The following is a 22751-nucleotide window of genomic DNA, read 5'->3' as shown; positions in this document are numbered from 1 at the left end:
TCCTCGATGGCTTCCGTTTTGTTCCCGAAATTGGGAGTTGTTGTCGTAAGTCGGACCTCGTCCGCCTCGTCCTTAGCCGAATCGCCCTCTTCCTTGGCCGCGTCCTCTTCCTCCATTCGAATGTGTGTAGAGCATGTGAACTTCCGAAGTGTTGCTCTTTGTTCGAACATGGTTTTCTTCAACCAACAACATGTATTGAAGATTGAAGAAAGAGGGAGGATTCTGCCTTGCTAGGGTGGCGGTTCTCATTGCACCGAACCTTGGTGCAAGGTCGTCGAGGCATATTTGCACCATCTCATCCTCATCCACATTGACGCTTATTGAGCCGAGCGAGTCACAAAGCTCCTTGATCCTCAAGGTGTAGCTTGTGATGAACATATCCCATTGTTGGATGTTGTTCAACTCTTGGCGTAGTTGGAGCTTCCTTGCTGTCGTGTTGGCAGCGAAAATCTTTCGTAGATTCTCCCATGCTTCCTTTGGCGTCGTGGCTTCTCGAATGTAGCCGAGCATGTCATCATGAACACATGTCGCCAAGCAATACATTTCTCGACTCACCGTTTGCTCCCATGTTGAGTAGTCGGCGTCTTCCAGGTCGAATCGATTTTCTTGTGCTCCCTTGATGTAACCCCAATAGCCTTGGCCGACAAGGTATTGGTGCATCTTGTACTCCCAAGATGCGAAATTGTTTCGATCCAACTTCTCGCTAGGGAGAGCGCTCCCCATTTGAGTATTCATGGTGTTCGATGTAGATTTTCTTCTTTTTCTTCTCTCTTGAATACGAGCTATGTAGCTGCACTACGATAGCGATGAGCCGGTTCTTCTTGAATGTCAGCGTGAAGCACAACACACGTGGATAGGCTAGATCGAGCTACCAAACCGCTCTGATACCATGTAAAGAATCGATGGTAATTCTTGTGCAGCGGAATAGACTAGAGATATGTGTTGTGAGTGTGTATGAGAGAGTGAGAGAGTGAGAGAGAAACACAAGATAGATTAGAGAGACAATAGAATACTCAAGAAGATGTATATTACAAAGGAGATTAATCGACTTAATTACAAAGTAGGAGGAGAGTGCTTTATACAGTCACTCTCACTCTTCATTAACTACCGAAACTCATGGGTCATGGGGAATGTGAAAACTCATTAGTTATGTGTCGTAGAATATGATTCTATGACACATAGTTAATGTGTAAATAGGAGTGGTGACTTTTGACCTTTGAGTGCACACGCTCAAGGGTGTGTTCACACACTAGATTAGGTTGAGCTTGATTCTCAACAGTCTTGGATGGGCAAGGAATGTGCCAATGCAAGGTCGTGGATAGTAAGATCATTGACAAGGCACACACAAAGCATTCACAATCCAGGGAAAATAAAACAAACTTTTAAAAGCTCACCAATCTAACAAAAAAGCCTAAACTCTAAACCCTAAATCATAAAGGTTGAGTTGTCAGAAGCAAACAATGTACCACTTGCTTGTCAAATTAATACATACTTGTGGAATTACCATGATTCTAGCCCTCTCCATCGCATACACTAACACGGTATGTTAAATCAAGCTCATTGAAATGAGTTTAGCCTCTTCATTCAAATGTTATCTTTCAATCAAGCTAATCTTAGTGTCGAGGCCATCCTCTTCAATCACACAATTTATGCCAACAATCAAACATTAAAGCACTTTTCTAGAGCAATGTCAAGTGTATTTTGCACATTGCCAAAATTCAATGTGAGTTACAACAAGGTACAATGGAAAAGGACTAACAAATTATCAAGAGCAACCAATAATTATATCACCACTTCTCACCTTTATCCTATGTGCTCAACACACTTGCAATCACTGCTCACAAAGCTTCGTTGTTAGAACTGTAAAGCACTCGCAACAATGCAAAATATTTGGATTCATGGTTGTCATTACAAGTGGCATGAGATTTCCCTTCACTTTTCTAACCAAACTTTCAAAGGCAGAAGATTCCATGTTTCCATACCTAAAGATCCACAAATGTTGCCACAATTTGTTTCTCATATAGATTACAACCACGCCCTCAGTAATCTTTTTGTGTTTTCCTTGTATGGTTCACCAAAGTTGAGTCAGCATAGAACATAATATTTGCATTCTTCTACTCGAAACAATCCTTTTCATATGTTTTGCAAACAAATGTGTATGTTATGAAAAAATACTTATATTTTTTTTTAACATTTTTAATTTTCCGTTCTCACTTTTTTACCTTAAAAAAATGTTTTACCTTATAGTAAATAATGAATCCAAAAGTATGGTATTTACCAAACTTCTCGAGGGTGTTTACCATTACTGGAATGATCGAAACATACTCCAATGAGAATGCACATATTGTACGTATGGTTCATTGTACATACCATTCACCAAACACTACACTCTACATGGCACACTGTTTAATGACACCAACTGTCTCTCACCCAAGCTTATGCTTATAGCAACAAGTTGACATGGCTCACAATTCTTAGGGAAGTAATGTGAATGTATTAGTACATGATTAGGTAAATATAATGCATAAGAGAGAGAGAGAGAGAGAGAGAGAGAGAGAGAGAGAGAGTCTCACCTGTACCTATCTGAATATACATTCAACTCATGCAAAAGACCTGAATATCCAAATTCCAATCACAGTAATAACAATGACTAGGTTTAGGTTTAGGTTTAGGTCTTAGGTCTTACACGATAGTGTAAGCAAAAGAGCATATGGACAAGGAAAGAGAGAGAGAGAGAGAGAGAGAGAGCGAAGGCCATTCCATTATTCATCTGGACATGGAAAGTGGGAGAAATATGACACGCCAACTACGCTGCACTTCCAGGAATAGTGAGGTCTTGAAAAACAGGAAGTCTTCTTAATACTAGACTGGGCTCCTGCAGTACTTGAGACTTGAAGTAAGAGATAGGGAATGAAGCATCACCACTCATACACTCTTCATAGCCGGTGTTGGATTCATGGTAACATTGATCTGATCTAATTTCTTCTTCTCCATTTGCGTACTGATCTGAACCATCATCAATAATATTATAATCCCTATATTCCTCATCATTAACTACTCTTTGGGAGCTATTACTGCAAGCAAACATCCAGGCCGCTGCAACCATACTGCTTATATTATGGTTATATTTTACTGCAGAAGCTTTCCCTTCTTCCACATTACTAGTGGCTTCTTTATGATTGCACGTCCCAGTAGAAACTTCCATTTCATCTGTTATAGTGGTTCGATTCATGAAATTGTTAGAATCATTGGAAGAATCAGAAAGGCTATGTTTGATTGGCTTCATTACGGAATTATTGTATGCCTCCATGATCAGCTCTTGAGCTCTTTGGTATGACTTCAAGTGGGATTCAGAGCTCCCCCTACGTTTGTTTGTGTAGGAAACACCTTTCAGAACGGCAATGGCCTCTTCAAACCGACCTTGTTTCATCAAACAAACTCCTAAATTGCAGATTTTGTTGTTGTCAACTTCCAAGGCCATGGCTTTTCTGAGGAAAAACAAAGAAGCTAAAGAAAAGCAATGGAGAAGGAAAATGATCATTGAAAGGAGACAAAAAAATTAATCGATTACCTGTAGACGAATTCAGCAGAAGTGTAATTGCCTTGCTGCATGTATGCCCAACCAAGGTTACCCTGCAGAAGACATTCCGGATAAGCGTAGAAAATGGATGAGCTACGCAGGATATAGTTATATATATATATATATATAAAGAAAGAGAAGGCAGACCAAAAAAAGAAGGAATCGAAAAGAATTTCAATGTAAGGAATAAAGAAAGTGAAACAAAAATGAGAAATTTTTACCAGAAGCCTCGAAGCTTCCTGTTCCACGGAAACCTGGAATTTCCTTCCTTGAGACCGTGCAGTTTTGGTGCGTTTTCCATTAAAAGCTTGTCCGTTCTGGAAGAGCTGGAGCTTTTGAATAAGGAGCGCGATCTGGTCTTCTAAACGACCACAACTCTGAAAGAAATAGGCAATGCAAAATACAGAGTTTTCGGATCATTCAAAGACTAAGAAAATATGATGAATCAAAATCAGTAGTAGAATAAATCATACAATCATATCGAATATTGCTCGGAGATTAGACCATGAATTATTAATGTGATGAACAAAAATGTATACCTTATACAGGTCGAGAAGCACGTTATCAAGAGAGCCTTGAGATTGCTGGGAGCAACGAGAGCGATAGCAAGAAATAGCAAGAATAGCTTCTTCACAGCGATTCTGCTGTTTCAAAACGATGGCCATGTCTTTGAGAGCGCTATCTACACGATCTCCAGCATCGATGGCAGCATAGAAGAGTGCAATTGCCTTCTCTGGATCTCTATCTACAATCTGTAACTCCAAGAAAAAAAATACAGAGATTGTGCAGATCAGTTACAATTAGATTAGCGCGAAAAACAAGATACACATGTTTTATCTCGCTCTTCCCTTTAATTAAATAAACCAATGGAGAAGAAGATTTCCACAAACACCAAAGAAATACAAGAAACACACACGCATCAATTCATAGAGAGAGAAGTACAGACACCATAAAATAGGAGAAGCGGAAAGAGATAGCCACAGAAAGAAGTAGATAAGAGCTTGTTATAACACGCCCATTTCTTCGCAATATGACCAGAACCGATTGTTGAAGACGCAGGAAAACATTATACAAAAGACAACAAGAAAATTTCACAAATATAAAAATGACGTTCAAGGAGTCAGCAATGGATAATCATGCTTCCGACATCCTCTCATGTTGATCGGAAAAAATTGGAAAAGAAGAGAAGGACACAGGAATTCATGGCTAACAGTAAAGAAAAGGAACACACAGATAAAGACATTCACTAAGGATTCAGTCACAGCAAATTCATAGTAAATACCTGTACATGCTTGGCCCGTACGTACAGACTATCTCCCGTAGGAACCTTGTGCAAGACATGGAATGGCATGGTATTGTTATTCATCTCTACTACTTTCCCCATGATTCGTTCAGGAGAAGCCATGGAATGAAGCTTGCTTTCTTGAGCTGACGACCTTCCTTTCTTTTCTTTTCTGTCTTCGTCCGCTTCCAGATGCTTCTCCGTCAGTTTCTTCTTCTTCTTCTTCTTCTTCTTCTTCCGTTCGGTCTGCTTCTTTCTTCTGCTTCTGCTTCTGCTTCTTCAATCTGATGAGAGGAGATGGTGATGGATGATGATAAATCGCTGAAGAAAAGGGGGGGGGGGAGGGGGGGGAGTATATGTATAATGGGAATGAATCTGGACGAGGAGCAGGTCCAGGTTCATCCTCTACGCTTCAGTAGGACCCTACTACTACTACGACGACGAGACAACCAGTCTGTTTTTTTCTCCTTTTTGGATTTACAAACCTATGAGAATGGCTCCACGTCTTCCTTTCTCGTCTTAGACCAAATAATAATAATAACAATAATAAGTAAATTGGTGAGAGAGATTGAGAGAGAAGAGTATCAATCAACCTCCACAAAACATGTTAAAGAAATCTCATGGAGATGGTCTCATTCGGATGCGCTCTCTCTCGTGTGAAGTAAATTTCGGCCCGGCATTAGCGCGAGCCTGGGCTCCGTCCGCCCGTGAGTTCGGCCACGAGATTCCGGGTTTCTTGGACATGGTCTTCCCATCTCGCTCGACTCAGATCTCAATCAAGAGATTCGGGATCCTATGGAACCATTCCATCCATCATTAGACCCTGCGTTCCGTCCGTGAGTTTGGTCACGAGATTCGGGTTTCATGGGCATGGCTGTCCCCCCGTCTCGGTCGACTCGGATCTCATTCGAGAGATTCGGGTTCCGTGGAAGATTCCATCCGTCATCAGAACTTGGGCTCCCTCCGTGAGTTCGGTCACAAGGTTCGGGTTCCCGTGTACTTATTATATGCCTCTATTTCGAGATTCATGTTTCTGTGTATATGTATATAGATTCGGGTTTCCATGAGATTTGGGATAGGCAACTTGAACATACTTGGATGTTCTTGTACTCCACGAGTTTTTAGCCTATCCATATATTGGTTTTTATGAACCCCGATTACGAGGTTAGAGCCAAATTATAATTGTTCGTGTTGGATGTCCTCTAAATTTTTAGAGCTTGCCAGGAGGTTATTTGCATTGAAGTTAACGAGGGTCATAGCTTTAATTATATCAATATACATATAGTGGAGCCGTTTCCCAAGCAAGAAAGTAGGCATTGTGTAAGTGTTCTTTCCATGCCAATGTAATCCTAATTTTGACTTTGTCATATTGTGCACTTTTTATCAAGGGAGGATCAACTTTATGACATTGGACTCCTTAAGACTTGAATTGCGGTTCCTTGAATATTGATAATAACATTAGAAAAACACTTAAAAGCCATGGAGATTTTCATGTTTATTCATTGTCCATTTTTTCCATGTCAAAACATGGATACATAACATGTCTCCACATGTAAGGAAGGGGTCATAGGAATCCGAAATCCTCATAATCAATAAATGGAGGATTCTTTGACATGTCTACTTGAACACATACGAACCACACCCACCCCATATAGAACATACTCAAGAGAACTCTCAATGCCCGCTCATATTTGTAGTTGTATGCTTTCTATATATGATCCTTTAACACGCCATACTATGCAATCCATAACATTTATCCTTATTTTCTGTTCTAAGACACCTTGCACATTTTGTCGATGTGCATGTTTTCACCTCTTACCTTTCTGATTGCTACATTTTTTTCAGCCAAGAGTTCTAGATTTCTAGGTGTTCAACCACATACCCATTTTCAATCATTTGTAGAATGTTTTGTTAAGTCATTTTCAATCCCATGGATTGTTTCTACCTAGTATGACGTTAAATCATCATATGTCAATTCTATTTGTGCTACAATTTTTGAGTTAGGCAAGAGTATGTCAAGTAGGGAGAATGTTTGCAAGGCATGTTTTATTTCATGGATCATGTCTCTTATCTTAAAAACATAATTGTCGTCATATCAACCATCTCTAAACGCAATTATTGTTCAATTAGGTGAGTGCATGTCTTGGTAAATAGTTTCGATTTGCAGTCAGGTGAATGGCAAGGAATCTTGAATTTATAGATGATGGTAGGCTAGTGCAAGCATCGCATCCAATCCCGTGGAGGAGTTTTGTGGGGAACCAAGATGAGAGATGCATATAGAAGCTACTTTAAGGATTGTTGCTCATTACATCATGCCACAATAGGGATATTTTTATACATTTGGAACACATGTTAAAGTTGTTAAATGAAGGTTATTGGACACTCCTTTGTATTGTTAATAGATGCAAGGTATATGCAAACACCTAGGTAGATTAAAGAGCCAATTCATCAAAGAGCCCATTCCTCATTTTATCAATATTTATTACTAGAGATCGAGAGTCATAGGCATTCATTGATACCTACAACCATTCCAAAGAGAAAGGGAATTATATGTCACTACTTTCTTTCAAAGGTCAATTATTGTTTGAAGTTTGCCACCAATATAATTTTCAACTAGTCTCATGCAAATGATCACATATCTTACAAAGCTCATGCATCGCATGTTCACAACACATCCATGCATATTTTTCATCTAACACGTATTAGAAATCATCCATATTCCTTATTCTAGGGGTGTTTCATCATTGTAATGCATTTTACCATATTTGAGCCACAAACGAGCTTAGCAAGCCAATATGACAATGCCTGCATAGGATCTTTTCCTTTCTGCAACGCATAATACAATAAGCTTACTAATGCAATCACCTTTCATATAAGATTACATATAGGATACCATATATGCATTTGTTCTTGTTTGTGCCAAACGAACTCAATGCACACAAACACTCCACAAACACATCAATTTGCAATTAGATTGTGGGAATGTTCAACCTCTATAAAGAAATAATCAAGGATGCCATGTGCCAATCATATTCATTTTCGCATGAGAATAAACCATACATAACAAAAATCCTCATTGCACTACTTGCCAAATACATACATGCAACTATTGTCATGTAAGCCAAAAACAACTCACACACAACAAATACAATCTACATTTTAATTGCAACGACCACATTTAAATTTTGCAAAGAACCTATCAAGGATGATAATCATAGCATCTACTAGTTTATTGTAACAATATATTGAAAATTTTCAAAAAGGCACTCCAAACATTCCTACTACAGAGTTTATTGTTACCAAACATCGAAAAGTTCAAAATGAGGCACCTCAAACATTTTCAAATATTGCAATGTCACATAATTCTCCTGAATAAGGTATCAAATAGTGAAGGCCCTAATGCTTTGCTTTACATTAGCATACCAAATGCTTCTTTAAGTCAACATATGTATGCAAATACTATAAAGATTTATACTAAAACCCTGGAAATCTCAAAAAAATGAGTCTCACATACACAATTATATAACGATTAATATACATATATGCATAAACGCATCAATGTGTCTATGTTGTTTGTATGTACACTTGTATCTTTCAATAGTGAACTATTGGGTGTAACATACAATACTGTTAATTACATTTGTATGTTGCCATGTATAGACTTGTATCTCTGAATCATCAAATATTGGTTGATCCATCACTACAAATATGATGCAGGAAATACCCTTGGTATATCCGAAAAGCATCCTTAAAGATGCAACGGAAATCAGAAGTATAATATTGGTACATGCATGGATATCAAGTATTTCCTCTGGATTCCACAAGCATCCTTACAGGTATCTTGTAAAACATCTCCATTTGGTTTGCTATAAAAGAATTGATAATACAGCAAAACATACAAAGAGTAGGTATTACTGATTCTTCTCCAAATGATGTGAGAACCATGTCAATAACCTGCTTGATTGATTGTAGCAGGTGAAAGCGCTTCTTGAAGGGTTGTCGTCCACTCTGAAACAGAACAGGTAGAAAAGATTACATGATGACTAAAATCATGTAAAACATCCTGAGCTTTGAATTATGCTGCAGTAGCTGAAGCTTGATATCTTACCATTGCTAACATGGTTGAGAGACAATGAATTGGTTGAAAAATGTCAGTAGAGTCACACATCTTGAAGGCGTACATTCAAATCTTGTGCAGCTTTTCCAATATCACCACCTTTTCTATAAAAACGGTTGTATGTGTATGCCATTCAAGGTTTAGAATGCTATTCTATCATTGGGATAAACGCTTAGGAAAACAACACATGTTCTAAGTATTTTGGAGGAAACAACAACTTATTATCAATCTCTGGAGTTTTTAGACAATCTGTTCTGTCTTGAAATAAGAGATACAAAGAACACACAAAGAGCAATCGCAGGTGACTGAACATATCATAGGGTGAAATTGGAAGTTCTAATGAAAACAGAGAGTATACATACACATTTACCTCATAAGGGGAATTAAATTTTTCATGATGATTTGAAGTTCGGCATAGCACGCATTGCAACGCTCAATCCTGAACCATATCCAAAGGCTTACAATAATTAGAATCGTTACCAGTGGAGAAAACTTCAAACAAATTTACTGTGTCATTGTAGAAAATGTTTTATAGTCAATGAGCATACAAGAAATCAATGGCATTCGGAATCCCCTTAATAATCAATTTGCAACAAGTTCCCACCTTTCTTCAGCTTGGAAATCAATACCAAAAGCTAGCGATGTTGTGCGAGTTGTATGAATAACTTGGCCAAAATTCTTTACAATCATTGATAATACAGATAACGCTGTACTTAGATATCTGCATAAAGTAATTATTTAACTGAAAACTTACTATCACCGTATTGAAATAGAATACCCTTTGTAATATTAATTTAAGCAATTACCTTTCCACAGCACTACTCAGTAAACCATTCAATAAGGGAAGAAGTAAACCAGACACTTCAAGTGTAAAGAGCTCACTCCGGTCCATCCAACAACTGAGTACATCGACAACTACCTGCAAAAGACAAATAATGAATTTGTATACAAATACAAATTATACAGCCATTCTTTACCTAAATTCAAGCATTTGATACATAGAAAGGCGTTAATCAACTTACAGATTGATCTGCAATTTTCCCCATGGCCTCCACAGCACCCTTCAAATCATTCCTTATCCAAAATCGCCTTATAGCCTGAAACCATACAAGCAATCACCTTTCTTTTATCATATGATGGCTATAAATTGGTGATTAGCCAAGTTTGTTAGCCCATGCAGGAAAGGTTCCAATCACATGGAGTAAATACAAATGTATTACAATCAATTCCAATTTACCCTGGATTATTCACACTTGAACATTATCATAGTATGAAAGAATAGGGTAACCTGAACTGATATCATAAAATTGGCTGATTTAAGAATATGGATCAGCCACACAATGCCTCATAGTAGGAAGATGAACTATAAGGCCCTCTTTTCATCTTGTCACAAGATGGATTCCCTCTTATATGGATACACATCTCTCGTGCCTCCATAGAATGATAGTGAAGCTCAAGACCTCTTAACATCAGTTAATAAGAGAGAGACACAGATATGCATGCAAATATATGGAAGAATGGATCTGCTAATGCTCATAATTTTGAATGTGCCAGTCAGAGGTACAAGTTTTGGTCCACTACACAACATAATAGAATTCTAAGAAGTATTCTCTTCTATAAGTCAACCAAGGGGTACAAAAGTAGGGACTTGACAAAACCATTCATAAGAGGTTCATCTAAACCATGAACCCATTATCATTAACATATACAAATCAAGACCATTATCAACCAAAACTAATGGTACTTCCTCTGCTTCAGAGAACTTTCCATCTTGGATCAGCTCATGTTAGAGATCTTTCAAAGGTAGAAGTTTCAGTTCATCTAGTAGGTGCAGAATGTCATGCTTAGCTAAGCACTAAACCGGTTCACAAATTTACTCATATTTATTTTGGCTGGGTCGTTTCAAAGATGAGGTGATATCGTAAGATGCAATTCCTCATTATATCTCATTTTAATTTTATGATAGTAAACAACCAAACAGAGAAAGAAAGAAAGATTCATTAACATTCTTAAGAGGTCAAAATGGCCTATGAGTCCAAGCAAGAGATTACATCTCAAGTGTTGTCTTGTCTTTGAGAACAAAAAATCAAAATAAATAAATGCTGCTAAGTAAAAAAAAAAAGGCACCTAAGTTAAAAATAGACTAAAGAATCTTATATCGGCAGATGTAAGACTCTCAAGTCAGATACGTTGTAATTTTGGTCTTCAAAAGGTCTTTAGCATAGGTTGATCCACAATGGAGACGTCTCCGAAGCAAGGGAAGCACATGCGACGGTGGGGGATAACGGCCTTCATTTATCGATGACAAGAGTAGTGAGATCGCAGTCCCATGGGCCAGGGCCTACATGCACAACAAAATGCTATTGCCCGATCTATTGTAATCCCTTTGTTATGTTCTGGTCGGGAGCCCATTTGTGTGGCCCTTAATTGACTTGTAGCATTAGCAGGCGTGATGGGGCTAAAGAAAGTTGTTATTGTTCTTTGTGGATAATCTTGTGTGCTTGTATTGTTGTCCTTTAACAAATTTTCCTTGTGTCTCTTGAGTTCTAGCAAAAAAAGTTTCCAGCACTATTGGTAATCATATTCCATTACCTTGCATAGTGTGTGAAGCCCTGTTCAAAGAGGCAATGGTGTCTCCTTATTTCATAAAAGGCACTACAATGACAAACATAGTGTCCTTGGGATTCCATTCCCTAATGATGCATATCTGCCTACCTCAATCTCTAATTGGTGTGATGAAGTTCATAGATGCGCTATCACACTACGCAGCGCATAGCATAGATGTATATCCATATAAGATGGCCTGACGATGAATCCATCATCCGATGTGTGTAAAAACTGAGTCTTATTGTGGGCCATCTTCCTACCAACTGATATTTGGGGGCTGATCCATATTATCTTGCTTTCCAAGTTAATAATATTAATTGGGATCACTCTATTATTTTCTAATTTAGTTAAGTTTCAATGGGGACGGTCCAAGCTATATTGGAATGGGGTTACTACTCATTTTTGCTTATGCCATGTGACTCAAACCATTGTTGCATTTTAGCATACCAACAATGAATGGCTCCATGTTCAGCAAGTTGCCTTCATTACATAAGTGCCAACCTTGAGTACCTTCCTTTAGGGAGCTCCCAAAGTCCTGGGATAGAGGTCATTGAGAAAAATAATGCCTCGATGATTATAGGCGCTACTCCCATCTCTGGCTGGATTATATCATGGGGCACCGATGCATTGCTCCTTATCATGTGGGCAATCATTGGCACTAAAGCTCTCTCTAAATCTTTTGATAGGCCAAAATGGCCTATAAGACCAAACAAGAGATTACATCTGAATTGTTGTCTCATCTTTGAGAGCAACAAGCCACTACCTATTATGCCAGCGAGAAACTTCTTGCATCTCTAGAGTTTGAGTGAGAAAAGCCATTGTCTAATATTCCATTACCTTGGGTAATGGGCCAACGCCTTGCTTACAGAGGTAATGGTGTTTCCCCTTTGCAATGTCATAGTTGGGAGCCTATTTTGTAGCCACTATTGACTTGTAGCATGAGTAGGAGTTGATCTATTGTGACGCCTTTGCAATATATAGCTCCCTAAGGTTCCCTCTTCTGATTCTTATCCACATATAGTGTGCATCTGCATCATTATGCACGACATGCATTCTATCATGCATCTCCTTTCTGTACAATACAGCCATTCCTCCGGAGCCTCTAGCATTTCCTAGCATCGGTGGTTGGGAACGATATACAAACACTTGGAAACACTAGATATATTAATGTCTGTTGATCGAGCAAGCTCAACCGGATCCGGATCAGCTGAATAAGCCTGAGCCGGATCGGCATCCGGAAGGATGAGCCGGATCGGTATCCGGATGGTATTCGGAAACAACCGGCCGGATCAAGGAGACGGATCGGAGAGCTGGATTCGAGCAGGAACCGGAAGCCTAGTAGTAGCCTAGACTACTAGGTAATCATTGTCTCGTAGTTAGTGTTAGTCACACGTAGGAATATTGAAGTACGTGTCAATACTTCTATCAGTCCTTTATGGACTTGTATAAATAGTGTTGTTTAGCACGTTGCATGTACAGAGTTTTAGTGATATTTTTGAATTGAGTTTATGTTCTGCTCTCTCCCTCTCTCTCTCTCTCTCTCTCTCCCATGTGTATTCTCTGTGTGTTAAGCTACTCCATTAAACCTTCATCTTATTCTCTGTTGCTATCCGACTAAGTTGGTTTTGTCTAACGCTTCTGCACGTTTACAGAGCATGAGGGTTGAGAACCTCTGCAGCCGACACTTGCTTCCATAGACGAACCCTAGAACCCAGTAACAACAGACAGAGAGAGGATGTGGACAGAGGAATGATGAGTTCACTTCCAACAAAGAAGCTCAACCGGAGCAACTACGCGTCCTGGTCATACAAGATGCACCAGTACCTGTTGGGGCATGGATATTGGAGCTTCGTGGAAGGAATGAACGAGGTAGCGCCGGAGCCGGCACACAATGACTTCCCGGTATGGGAGCAAGGAGCAAGCCGAGTATTGTACTACCTTGCATCCTATGTGCACGATCAGATGCTCGGCTACAACAAGGATGCAAAGCCGCTGAAGGAGGCCAGGGGAAAATTTGAGGAAGATTTTCACCGTGAGTACCACAACCCGTAAGTTGCAGCTCCGGCAAGAGCTGAACAACATCTGGCAAAGAAACATGTTGGTTACAGATTACACCACCATGATAAAGGAGATTTGCGACGCACTCGGGTCCATCAACGTGACGGTGGACGAGAATGAGATGGTACAAATCTGCCTTGGTGGTCTAGCGCAAAGGTACGGGCCAATCCGGACAGTGATCTGCACCTGGGAGAAACCATCGTCTTTCTTTGACTTGCAATCGATGCTGATGGTCGAAGAAAACCACACGAGTGGGTCAAGGACCACTCAATTGGACGGCCGTATGCTATACACGGAGACAGATCGGCCCCATGGTCAGGGTGGGTCGGCAAGAGCAGGACCGGAGGCACAAAGGTGGTGCCAACAGCAGTTCCGAACCCTCCACAAGCAGGGGGAGTCAAAGGGGCGCCGGGAACCGGCAAGGAAAGGCCGACACAGAATGCTGGTATTGTGGCAAAAAGGGCCACAGGGAAAGCGAGTGCTGGAAGAAGCACGCCAATTCGGACAAATCCGGATCCAGCAAAACCAGTTGAGAGAACCGGCAAAGCTCGCACTACACGGAAGGATCGGAAGGATCCGGAATCGGGAAAACCAATAAAGGGCCAGCCTTCGTTATGAAGCACAAGGCTAACTCGATGAAGAAGACTACTCCCAAATTGGAGGAAGTATGGTACGTCGATTCCGGAGCATCCAACCACATGACGAGCCATAAAGAGTGGTTCTCTTTTTTGGAGAAGCCGGAACAACCGGGGATTGTTGAAACCGGAGACGACACCCCTCACCCGATTGTGCATGTCGGAGAAGTCCCTTTAAGCCATGTCGGACAAAAGGGGAAGCTGATGAACGTACTACACGTTCCGACCATCACAAAGAACCTAGTGTCAGTTGGACAAATCGTCGACCAGGGGATGCAAGTGCGGTTTACGCACCTAGGGCGCTTCATTGAGGAAGAAGGCCGGATAATTGCGCAAGGGCGCAGAGAAGGGAGGATGTTCATCCTCAACACCAATGACGTTGGCACCGCCATGTTTGCCAAAGGGCAGAAGATCGAGTCGGACATCGACCTGTGGCACAAGCGGATCAGCCACGTCAACTACCGGAGGCTTCAGGACCTACAATCGAAACAACTTGTCTTCGGTTTGCCAAGATTTAGCGGTCGGAAGGCCGAAATTTGTGAAGCTTGCCAACTCGGGAAGCAACACCGGCTTCCATTCCCTACCGAATGAAACCGGAGCCGTAACAAGCTAGATCTAATACATTCGGATGTATGGGAACCGGCACAGAACGTTAGTCTTGGCGGGAGTCGATACTTCGTCTCTTTCATTGACGACTACAGCCGGCACACGAGGATCTACCTCATCGAACGGAAGAGCAAAGTCTTCGAACGTTTCCAGAACTTGCAAAGCTTAGTTGAACGGGAAAGGGAGAGGAAGGTCAAGTGATTTCGGTTGGATGGTGGAAAAGGATACTTTTCCGGCCAATTCAACAGTTATCTGCAGCAGAACGGAATTCGGAGAGAATTCAGTTGCAAATACACGCCGGAGCAAAACGGTGTGGCCGCAAGGAAGAACCGGTCGATTGTCGACGCAGCAAGGGCAATGCTGGAGGAGAAGAGCATGCCCCAATTCTACTGGGTTGAGGCAGTCTAGACGACCGTCTACATCCAAAACCGGATCGGGGATACAGTGTCAGCACATGAGCTGTATTTCGGGCGGAAGCCGAATTTGAGACACCTTCGGATATTAGATAGCATAGCATATGTTCATGTACCGGATGAGAAGCGGAAGAAGTTAGATCCGAAGTCAGAGAAATGCATCCTAGTCGGCTACTCGCATGAGCAGAAGGGGTATAAGTGCTATAACCCTCGGACTAAGCAAGTCCGAGTAAGCCGAGATGTCGAGTTTAATGAGACCGCATCATGGTACTCCTTACCAACTCCAACTCCCGACGAAGTCCCGATTCTGGAAGATGAGGCTAGTGAGCCCAAGGAGGTCCAGGTAGAAGACTTCGACACTCTAGAAGAGAGTCTGATCTCATTCCGGCTCAGTGGACCGAATGAGCAGCTAAGTCGAGATGACCAGTTGGATGAAGAACCGGCGAGTAGTGGAGACTCTGCCGTGCTCTCCTCGCACAAGGGACCGAGGAGACGGTTCACGCGCAAAGAGAAGGGGAAGAAGAAGATGCCGGAATACGAAATCAGCAACATTGAATCGGATCGGAGCAACTCCGACTCCGGAAAGGATGAAGGCGGATCTTTGGGAACGAAGTCCGAACCGGTCACGAAGGGCCCCAAACCGGGTGATGACAAGTTACGCCGGTCTTCCCGCCAGAAGAACCCCATTACGCGGTACGGGTACAATGAGCACATGGCGCATCACTATGCGTATATGACCAAAGTGGCGGAGGTGCGTGAGCCGGAGAGCTATGCAGAATTGGCAAAGGACGCAAATTGGCGTGCCACTATGGAAGAAGAAATGCGGGCACTCGATGCCAACGACACATGGGACCTCGTTCACCCTCCCCGACACTATAAATCGATTGGATGTAAGTGGGTGTACAAGGTAAAGTACAATGCCAACGGTTCGGTTAACCGGTACAAGGCCCGGTTAGTGGCGAAGGGATACGCTCAGACTCACGGAATCGACTACGACGAGACCTTCGCTCCGGTAGCGAAGATGATGACAGTTCATGTGCTACTGGCGGTTGCTACGGCAAGGGGGTGGCATATTCACCAGATGGATGTGAAGAATGCGTTTCTTCAAGGTGACCTTGAAGAACGGGTCTATATGATCCAACCTCCCGGTTTTCAGTCGGAGATGAACAAGTCAGTAGTGTGCCGGCTTAAGAAGTCCCTTTACGGTCTGAAACAAGCCCCCCAAGCTTGGAATGCGAAGATCACGCACCGGTTGCGTAAGATGGGGTTTGTGACCTCTAAATCCGACTCCTCGTTGTTCATCCGGCAAGGTCCGGACGGTCCGGTTTGCATCCTACTTTATGTTGATGATTTAGTCATCACCGGACCCGAACTCAATGAAATCGGTCGAGTAAAGTCCCAACTGTTGGGCGCATTTGAAATGAAGGACCTGGGGGACCTTCATTATTTTCTTGGGATCGAGGTGATCCGAACCCCCGACAGCATATTGCTCTCACAACGACACTATATGTTGAATATGCTGTACAAGTTCGGCATGACGGAATGCCAACCTGTCTCCACACCCCTGGACCGGAACCAGAAGCTCCATCCCAACTCCAGACCGGCTTACGATGAGAAACGGTTCCGACCAATTGTCGGAAGCCTCATACCTGACAATCACTCGACCCGACCTCAGTTACCCGGTCGGAGTGATCAGCAAAAAGCAACCAACAGTGGCTCTGTCGAGCACTAAGGCTGAGTATCGGGGCACTACCGTTGCCACATGTGAAGCCATCTGGCTTCTGCGACTGCTGCAAGACCTACGGATTGAGGTACCAACCCCAATCCTGATCTACTGTGACAACATGAGCAGCATTCAACTCGCCAAGAACCCCGTGTTCCATGCTCAAACGAAGCACATAGAAGTTCACTATCACTTTGTGCGTGAGCGGGTTTTGAGCGGTGAAGTTGAACTTTGGTAAGTCCAGACGGATCGGCAAGTTGCCAATATCTTCACTAAACCGCTCGGATCGGACAAGTTGCAGCACTTCACCGAAATGCTTGGTGTTCAGCATCTCAACGTGCCGCACTTGAGGGGGAGAGAAGGAAAGGGAACGGATGGCACCAGACAAGGAGCCGGAGATGAAGAAAGAACCAACAAAGGGGGCGACAAAGGGAAAAAGGAAGCCGAGTCGACGAAGGAAGTCAGCACATCCGAACAAGTCGGAACAAGCGGCAACGGCAGCAGAGTCAAGAAGGACAGAGCCGACCGGAAGGACAAGGCCAAGACCCGGACATGGTCTGATATGGTGAAAGGCCTAAAACCGGAAGACGAGTTGGAGAACACCGACTCGGACAAGAGCCGGAACAAATCGGGAGCGACTGATTCGGACAAGAGGTGGAACGAATCTGTTGAGAATCAAGCTGAACTTGGTCTAGTGTGTGAACTCACCTTGAGAGTGAATAGACACTCCAACGGTCAAGAGTCACCATTATGTCACCTCTTTGTATTCTAGCATTTAGTATGAGTCATAGAATCATATTCTATGACACATAACTTATGAGCTTTCACATTCCCCATGCTCCATGAGTCTTGTAGTTAATGAAGAGAGAGGGTGACTATATAAAGCACCCTCCTCCCACCTTGTATTTAGTTGTGTCTTTCTTCTTTGTTAATATACTTAACCTTGCGTATACTCTATGTCTCTCTCTCTCTCTCTATCTATCTCATACACACACACACACAGTTCACACCTATTCCGCTTCACAAGAATCCATCTCTTAATTCTTTACATGGTATCAAAGCGATTTGGTAGTTCGATCTAGCTCATTAGGTTGCACTTTGGCATATGCCATCGTAATTATGAGACTTGAGGTTAGGTAACGTACCAACATAGTTTGTGGTAAACGAGAGGGAAATAAGGACTATTGACACATATGTTTCTTTTAAAAAAACATATATGGGCAAATGCCTCGCATATCTCTTATGTGCATAAAACGTTAAACATTCAACAAGAGCAACCTATTTGGTTAGCTCAAGTGTTTAATGCATTTGTTCTCGAGGTCTCGAGTTCAAATATGACCAAGACCATACAACATTGCTGATACATATGACTATAATACATGTTTAGACTTTACGTCTAAGTGCACTTCGAGGTCCTCGTAATAGGACTTAAAGAGCTGAAACCACATACATCGGCACAGAAACATAGTTGATTGTTAACATTTTTTTCGTGTATAAACTATTCATGACGCAAACATACATGGTTGAGCCTCAGGGAGCCGCCATGAAAAAATCGATATAAAGATCATAGAAAGACATTTATTTGTCACCCCCATGGTTTTTAAAACACCTTTTTGTTACCATAGTAACCTGATCATCTCATACATCTAGAGGGGTATTGACGTGAGACCATGATATCGATTAATGTTGGCACATGATATGTTTACATCACGATATGATGTTATGACTATTTGTCTGACCTTATCCTATTTCTTTGCCAGAAATTATCATTCAATGGCTCATAATAACGACCCGATATCATCCGCTCAAGCGGAAGGAACTCAAGGAAATCCTCCAAGGCCAATCTCCATTGAGTCGTATTTCTTATAAATACAAAATTTCCTTAGTTCAACCACTCATTAGATGTCTGAACTTCGGCAATCTCAAAGTACTCTCGAGGCATGTGTCATTAGTTTACAACGTGACACTAATAGACCCGATGAGCGTCAAGGTGAACCATCATTTGTCGTAAACCCATTTACGGGAGAAAAAAAGGAAAGAAACGAAGAAGCAATCTGCATGTGGCTGGGCCGATGGGACGAAAATAGTACAAAGATTGCATATGTCAACCGAGAACTAGGGGGGCCTGGTGGCGTGGGCTCTGAACTTTGGGGAAATTGCCCGATACTTGGACAGATTTTGTCACAGTTTTCAAGGGCCAATTTCTGCAACCTCCCTCTCGAACCGAGGCAGCACAAGCTTTAATGAACCTCTCTAGCAGGAAGTTTTCCTCGCTAGAAGACTATGTCCACCATGCTAGAACCCAAATCCAAAAATTGGGTCTAGAAGGGGACAATTGGTTAATAGCTTGTTTTGTCAATGGCATCCCCAATTCGGACTTTCACTGGATAGTGCACGATAAGGATCCGAAATCCTTCGAAGAGGCCGTTAAAATAGTTCTTCGCTATCAACGCACTTTGAAGGACCACAACAAACCCAACGAAGCGCCCGGGACTAAGCAGTCGCAGTTCGCTGGGAAACGCAAGACACCCAACGAATTCATGGATCGCGATTGTAAGCGACAACATTTGCGTATTCTGCAAAAAGAAGGGTCATACAAAAGAGCAATGTCTAAAGAGCACGACAACAAAACAAAAGGTGCAGACCATAAAGGTTAGATTCCTAATGTCCTTCAGGTCTATACAAATCATTTAAGTAATTGTCAATGTTCTCTCCCTCACTATGTATTGGGACCCAATGATTTACTACGTGCAAACGGGTTTTAAGAATGAAGTGCATAGGTTACGTAGTGTTGGTTGGTTGGTGCAGTGGAACAAATATTGGTGAGTTCATGTCATCCATATTAAAACAAAAATAAAAGCTCTACGTTTGCTAAGTTCCATCATCATGATCTTAATACATGTTGTAAAATAATTTTGGAAAGGGTTTCAAGAAGAAGTGCATAACTTCATGTATGGTGAGTACTTGTGATTCTACAGCATATCTAAGGTTGGTTAGTTGGTGCACATGGAACAAGGCTATGATGAACTTCAACAAGAGCATCTCGGTTTCCTGAAACAGAACTAAAATGGAGAGCAATGATGTTATGACCCATGTGCCTTGTATCCTAATAGTCATGGTCCACATTATCATCAACATTCCTCTACTTGCTCTATCGCGAGAGACAGAGAGAGGGAACCCAACTTTGATCCTCATCATGGGCCGCCCTATCCTACAAATTGTGCATTGGTCTCCTCTGGATGTTAAAAAACAACTACTTGTCTCTCTACCCTAGTGATGAGCCCTATTTTTAAGGACCTTTATTTGGGATAAAATCTACCCATTTACCAGATGATTGCACGGGGATTGAACAAGTTGATAACTCACTTTAGGTCAAAGCTTGTCATTAATTCGTAGAGGTGGACACTTCATCAATTATAGATGTTAATATTGTTAGAAATATTGAGAATCAATTGGATAAGTATATAGAGTTACAACTACAGAGATGGGATATATGAAAACAAAACTTCGATTACATATGAGAGTAGCTCACAATGGTAGTTTTCCCATGCACTCACACCTTAGAGCTTAGATAGGATATGGACCAGCTCACTACAAAATTAGTGGGGACTGATAATCAAGCCGACCACTGTGAAAAGAAAGTGGATTGCTTTCTATGTTTGGTCTAAGTATAACATTAAATGTGCAAGTCAGTTAATAGTAGTGAAGATATTCCTTTTCTGTCAACTGACTTGTCATTTAATATGACCAACGCCCTAGGTACAGGCTAGTGCTAGATAGTACTTATCTTGAAGTCAATGACGCATACTTCAAGACTAAGTACATCATAACTTGCCCACAAAATATTCTATTTGACTTGATTAGCCAATCCTATTACCTATTTCTCTCTTTCCTAAATACATTGTGTCCTACGCATCTACGGTTTCCTAGATTAAACACCTTATCGACCCATATGATCGAGTTGCACACTAGCCGCTCCTCATTTGGGGCGCTATCACAAAATGTGCACTCTAAGAGCAAATATGGGGATAGATTTACAACTTGGGGCTGATCATTAATTATATCTAACAAATATAACCCTTAGTTATGGGTTATATAAGATTTTACAGGAGTCAGTTATGGGATATAAGATTTTACAGGAGTCAGTTATGGGCGCTATCACAAAATGTGCACTCTAAGAGCAAATATGGGGATAGATTTACAACTTGGGGCTGATCATTAATTATATCTAACAAATATAACCCTTAGTTATGGGTTATATAAGATTTTACAGGAGTCAGTTATGGGATATATGCAATTTATCTATTAGACAATCAGTTACGGGTTATATACAGCTAGACAATTGCAGTATTCCCCTCAGTTATGGGTTATATACAGTATGATCTTACTAGAGTGATGAGAAAACTAGAAACTCAATTCATGGATATGAATGCACTGTATTCACCTGCAAGTTTGTCAATCTTGACTGCATGGAACTCGTAAATGAGTTGTGATCCTCCATCAACTTGTCTATAATCTTGGCATCATCGATTGTTAATGATGAAGCCTTCTCCATTGATCCCTGATTCCTTCTCTGATTCAGGAAGCATAAGAAGTTCTGTATCTTAGCATGAACCACACAGCCAAATGGAATTATAAAGCAATAACAATTCTTAGGTACATGCTGAAACAACTTTCATTTAATCAGCCAAAGAACTGCCAGTTGCAGACTGTTAGTTAGTTTTATCTACACCTAAAAGTGTTCCTACTCGGTCTCAATTATAAACGGGAAGTTATAAGTAATATATCATTCCTTAAATGATTAAACAACTTCCTCACGGGAATCCTTAAGGCTAATGTTTCACTTGGTGTCAAAGATTAACTAGAGGTCACATACCAAAATAAAGGAATGTGCATCAACACCAGATGCTCTCAATCCATGCTCTCGCATGCTCACCATACCTCTTTCTGCGATGGAGTCCTTATTGTTTACATTTGCTACATAATGTCCCTGCCTGATCTCTACACCACCTGCATTTGAGATCCCCAAGAATGACTTATAGACCTAATGTGAACATGTTTAGAGACACAGGAAAGAGAACATTTACCGATGCATGAAGTTTCTATTGCTTTCACATATTGATCTTCATCCCTGACTGCAGCATTATCTGCTTTGTAATGAAAATAAAAGCACAAACTTGTCAATGGTTGAAAGCCACATCAAAGAAAACTGATCTTTTCTCTCTCAAAAATCACTGTTCATACTAGTAAAAGTTCCCAACATGAAGGCATCTAAGGATAGTCTTGCCTGCATAATTGTATGCAGTTCTGCACAAATTAACACCCAATCTTCTATGATTTCTCTTTGAACCAAGCTACATGATTGGTAGTAAACCAAATTCACGTAAAAATTGTCCAAAGGGTATTTGGTTCACTACCAAGTAGTATAAGCTTTCATAATGGCATATTGAAAGTTCTCCGAAACTAACATGATAATGGACTATACTAGCATATCTGAAGTAACAACTTTATAACAGACAGGAAGGACAATGGAACGGCAAAATTCCAATGCTTTATGTGCTATCTATCGAGTAAAATGATTCATGCAAAATTAATTTGACATACAACAAACACTTTGAAGCCCTGGAGCATCATCAAACATTAGTTTGAGACGCAAAATACAAGCTCCAAAAACTGGAGGCTGGGTAAAGAGGTTAAAGATTGGAAAATGTATACAGGAATAAATAACCT

The 22751-nt window shown here is 41.2% G+C and overlaps 2 protein-coding genes across 5 annotated transcripts in view; both read right to left on the bottom strand.

Annotated features, from left to right (window-relative positions):
• Positions 1-2574: 2574 nt before the first annotated feature.
• Positions 2575-5122, bottom strand: LOC147865013 (protein SULFUR DEFICIENCY-INDUCED 1-like). The gene is made up of 5 exons (XM_087317700.1): positions 4863-5122; positions 4120-4332; positions 3802-3957; positions 3572-3633; positions 2575-3488 (listed from the first exon to the last, which is right to left on the bottom strand). Exons 1-5 carry the CDS (start codon positions 4983-4985, stop codon positions 2807-2809), a joined length of 1236 nt encoding a protein of 411 aa, XP_087173826.1. The 5' UTR covers positions 4986-5122; the 3' UTR covers positions 2575-2806.
• Positions 5123-8195: 3073 nt separating this feature from the next.
• The window catches only part of LOC147865012 (katanin p80 WD40 repeat-containing subunit B1 homolog KTN80.4-like), a 29114-nt gene continuing 14558 nt past the window's right edge, over positions 8196-22751 (bottom strand). The window contains exons 10-18 of one of the 4 annotated variants that reach the window (XM_087317701.1): positions 22109-22171; positions 21898-22031; positions 21466-21594; positions 10002-10076; positions 9786-9898; positions 9584-9700; positions 9350-9418; positions 8971-9083; positions 8196-8870 (exon numbers count right to left, since the gene is read on the bottom strand). In XM_087317701.1, coding sequence (XP_087173827.1) covers positions 9023-9083; positions 9350-9418; positions 9584-9700; positions 9786-9898; positions 10002-10076; positions 21466-21594; positions 21898-22031; positions 22109-22171 — 761 coding nt within the window. In that variant the 3' untranslated portion in view covers positions 8196-8870; positions 8971-9022. The remainder of the gene's footprint in view (positions 8871-8970; positions 9084-9349; positions 9419-9583; positions 9701-9785; positions 9899-10001; positions 10077-21465; positions 21595-21897; positions 22032-22108; positions 22172-22751) is intronic. The other 3 variants (XM_087317704.1, XM_087317702.1, XM_087317705.1) reach the window with 3 other exon arrangements.

The sequence above is a fragment of the Azolla caroliniana genome, unplaced genomic scaffold, assembly GCF_043228905.1.
Source record: "Azolla caroliniana isolate FFs.n. ecotype wild unplaced genomic scaffold, voAzoCaro1.0.p SCAF_4, whole genome shotgun sequence".
NCBI classification, from domain to species: domain Eukaryota; kingdom Viridiplantae; phylum Streptophyta; class Polypodiopsida; order Salviniales; family Salviniaceae; genus Azolla; species Azolla caroliniana.
The sequence above is the reverse complement of the archived record's forward strand: the minus strand, read 5'-3'. Positions and strand labels throughout refer to the sequence as shown.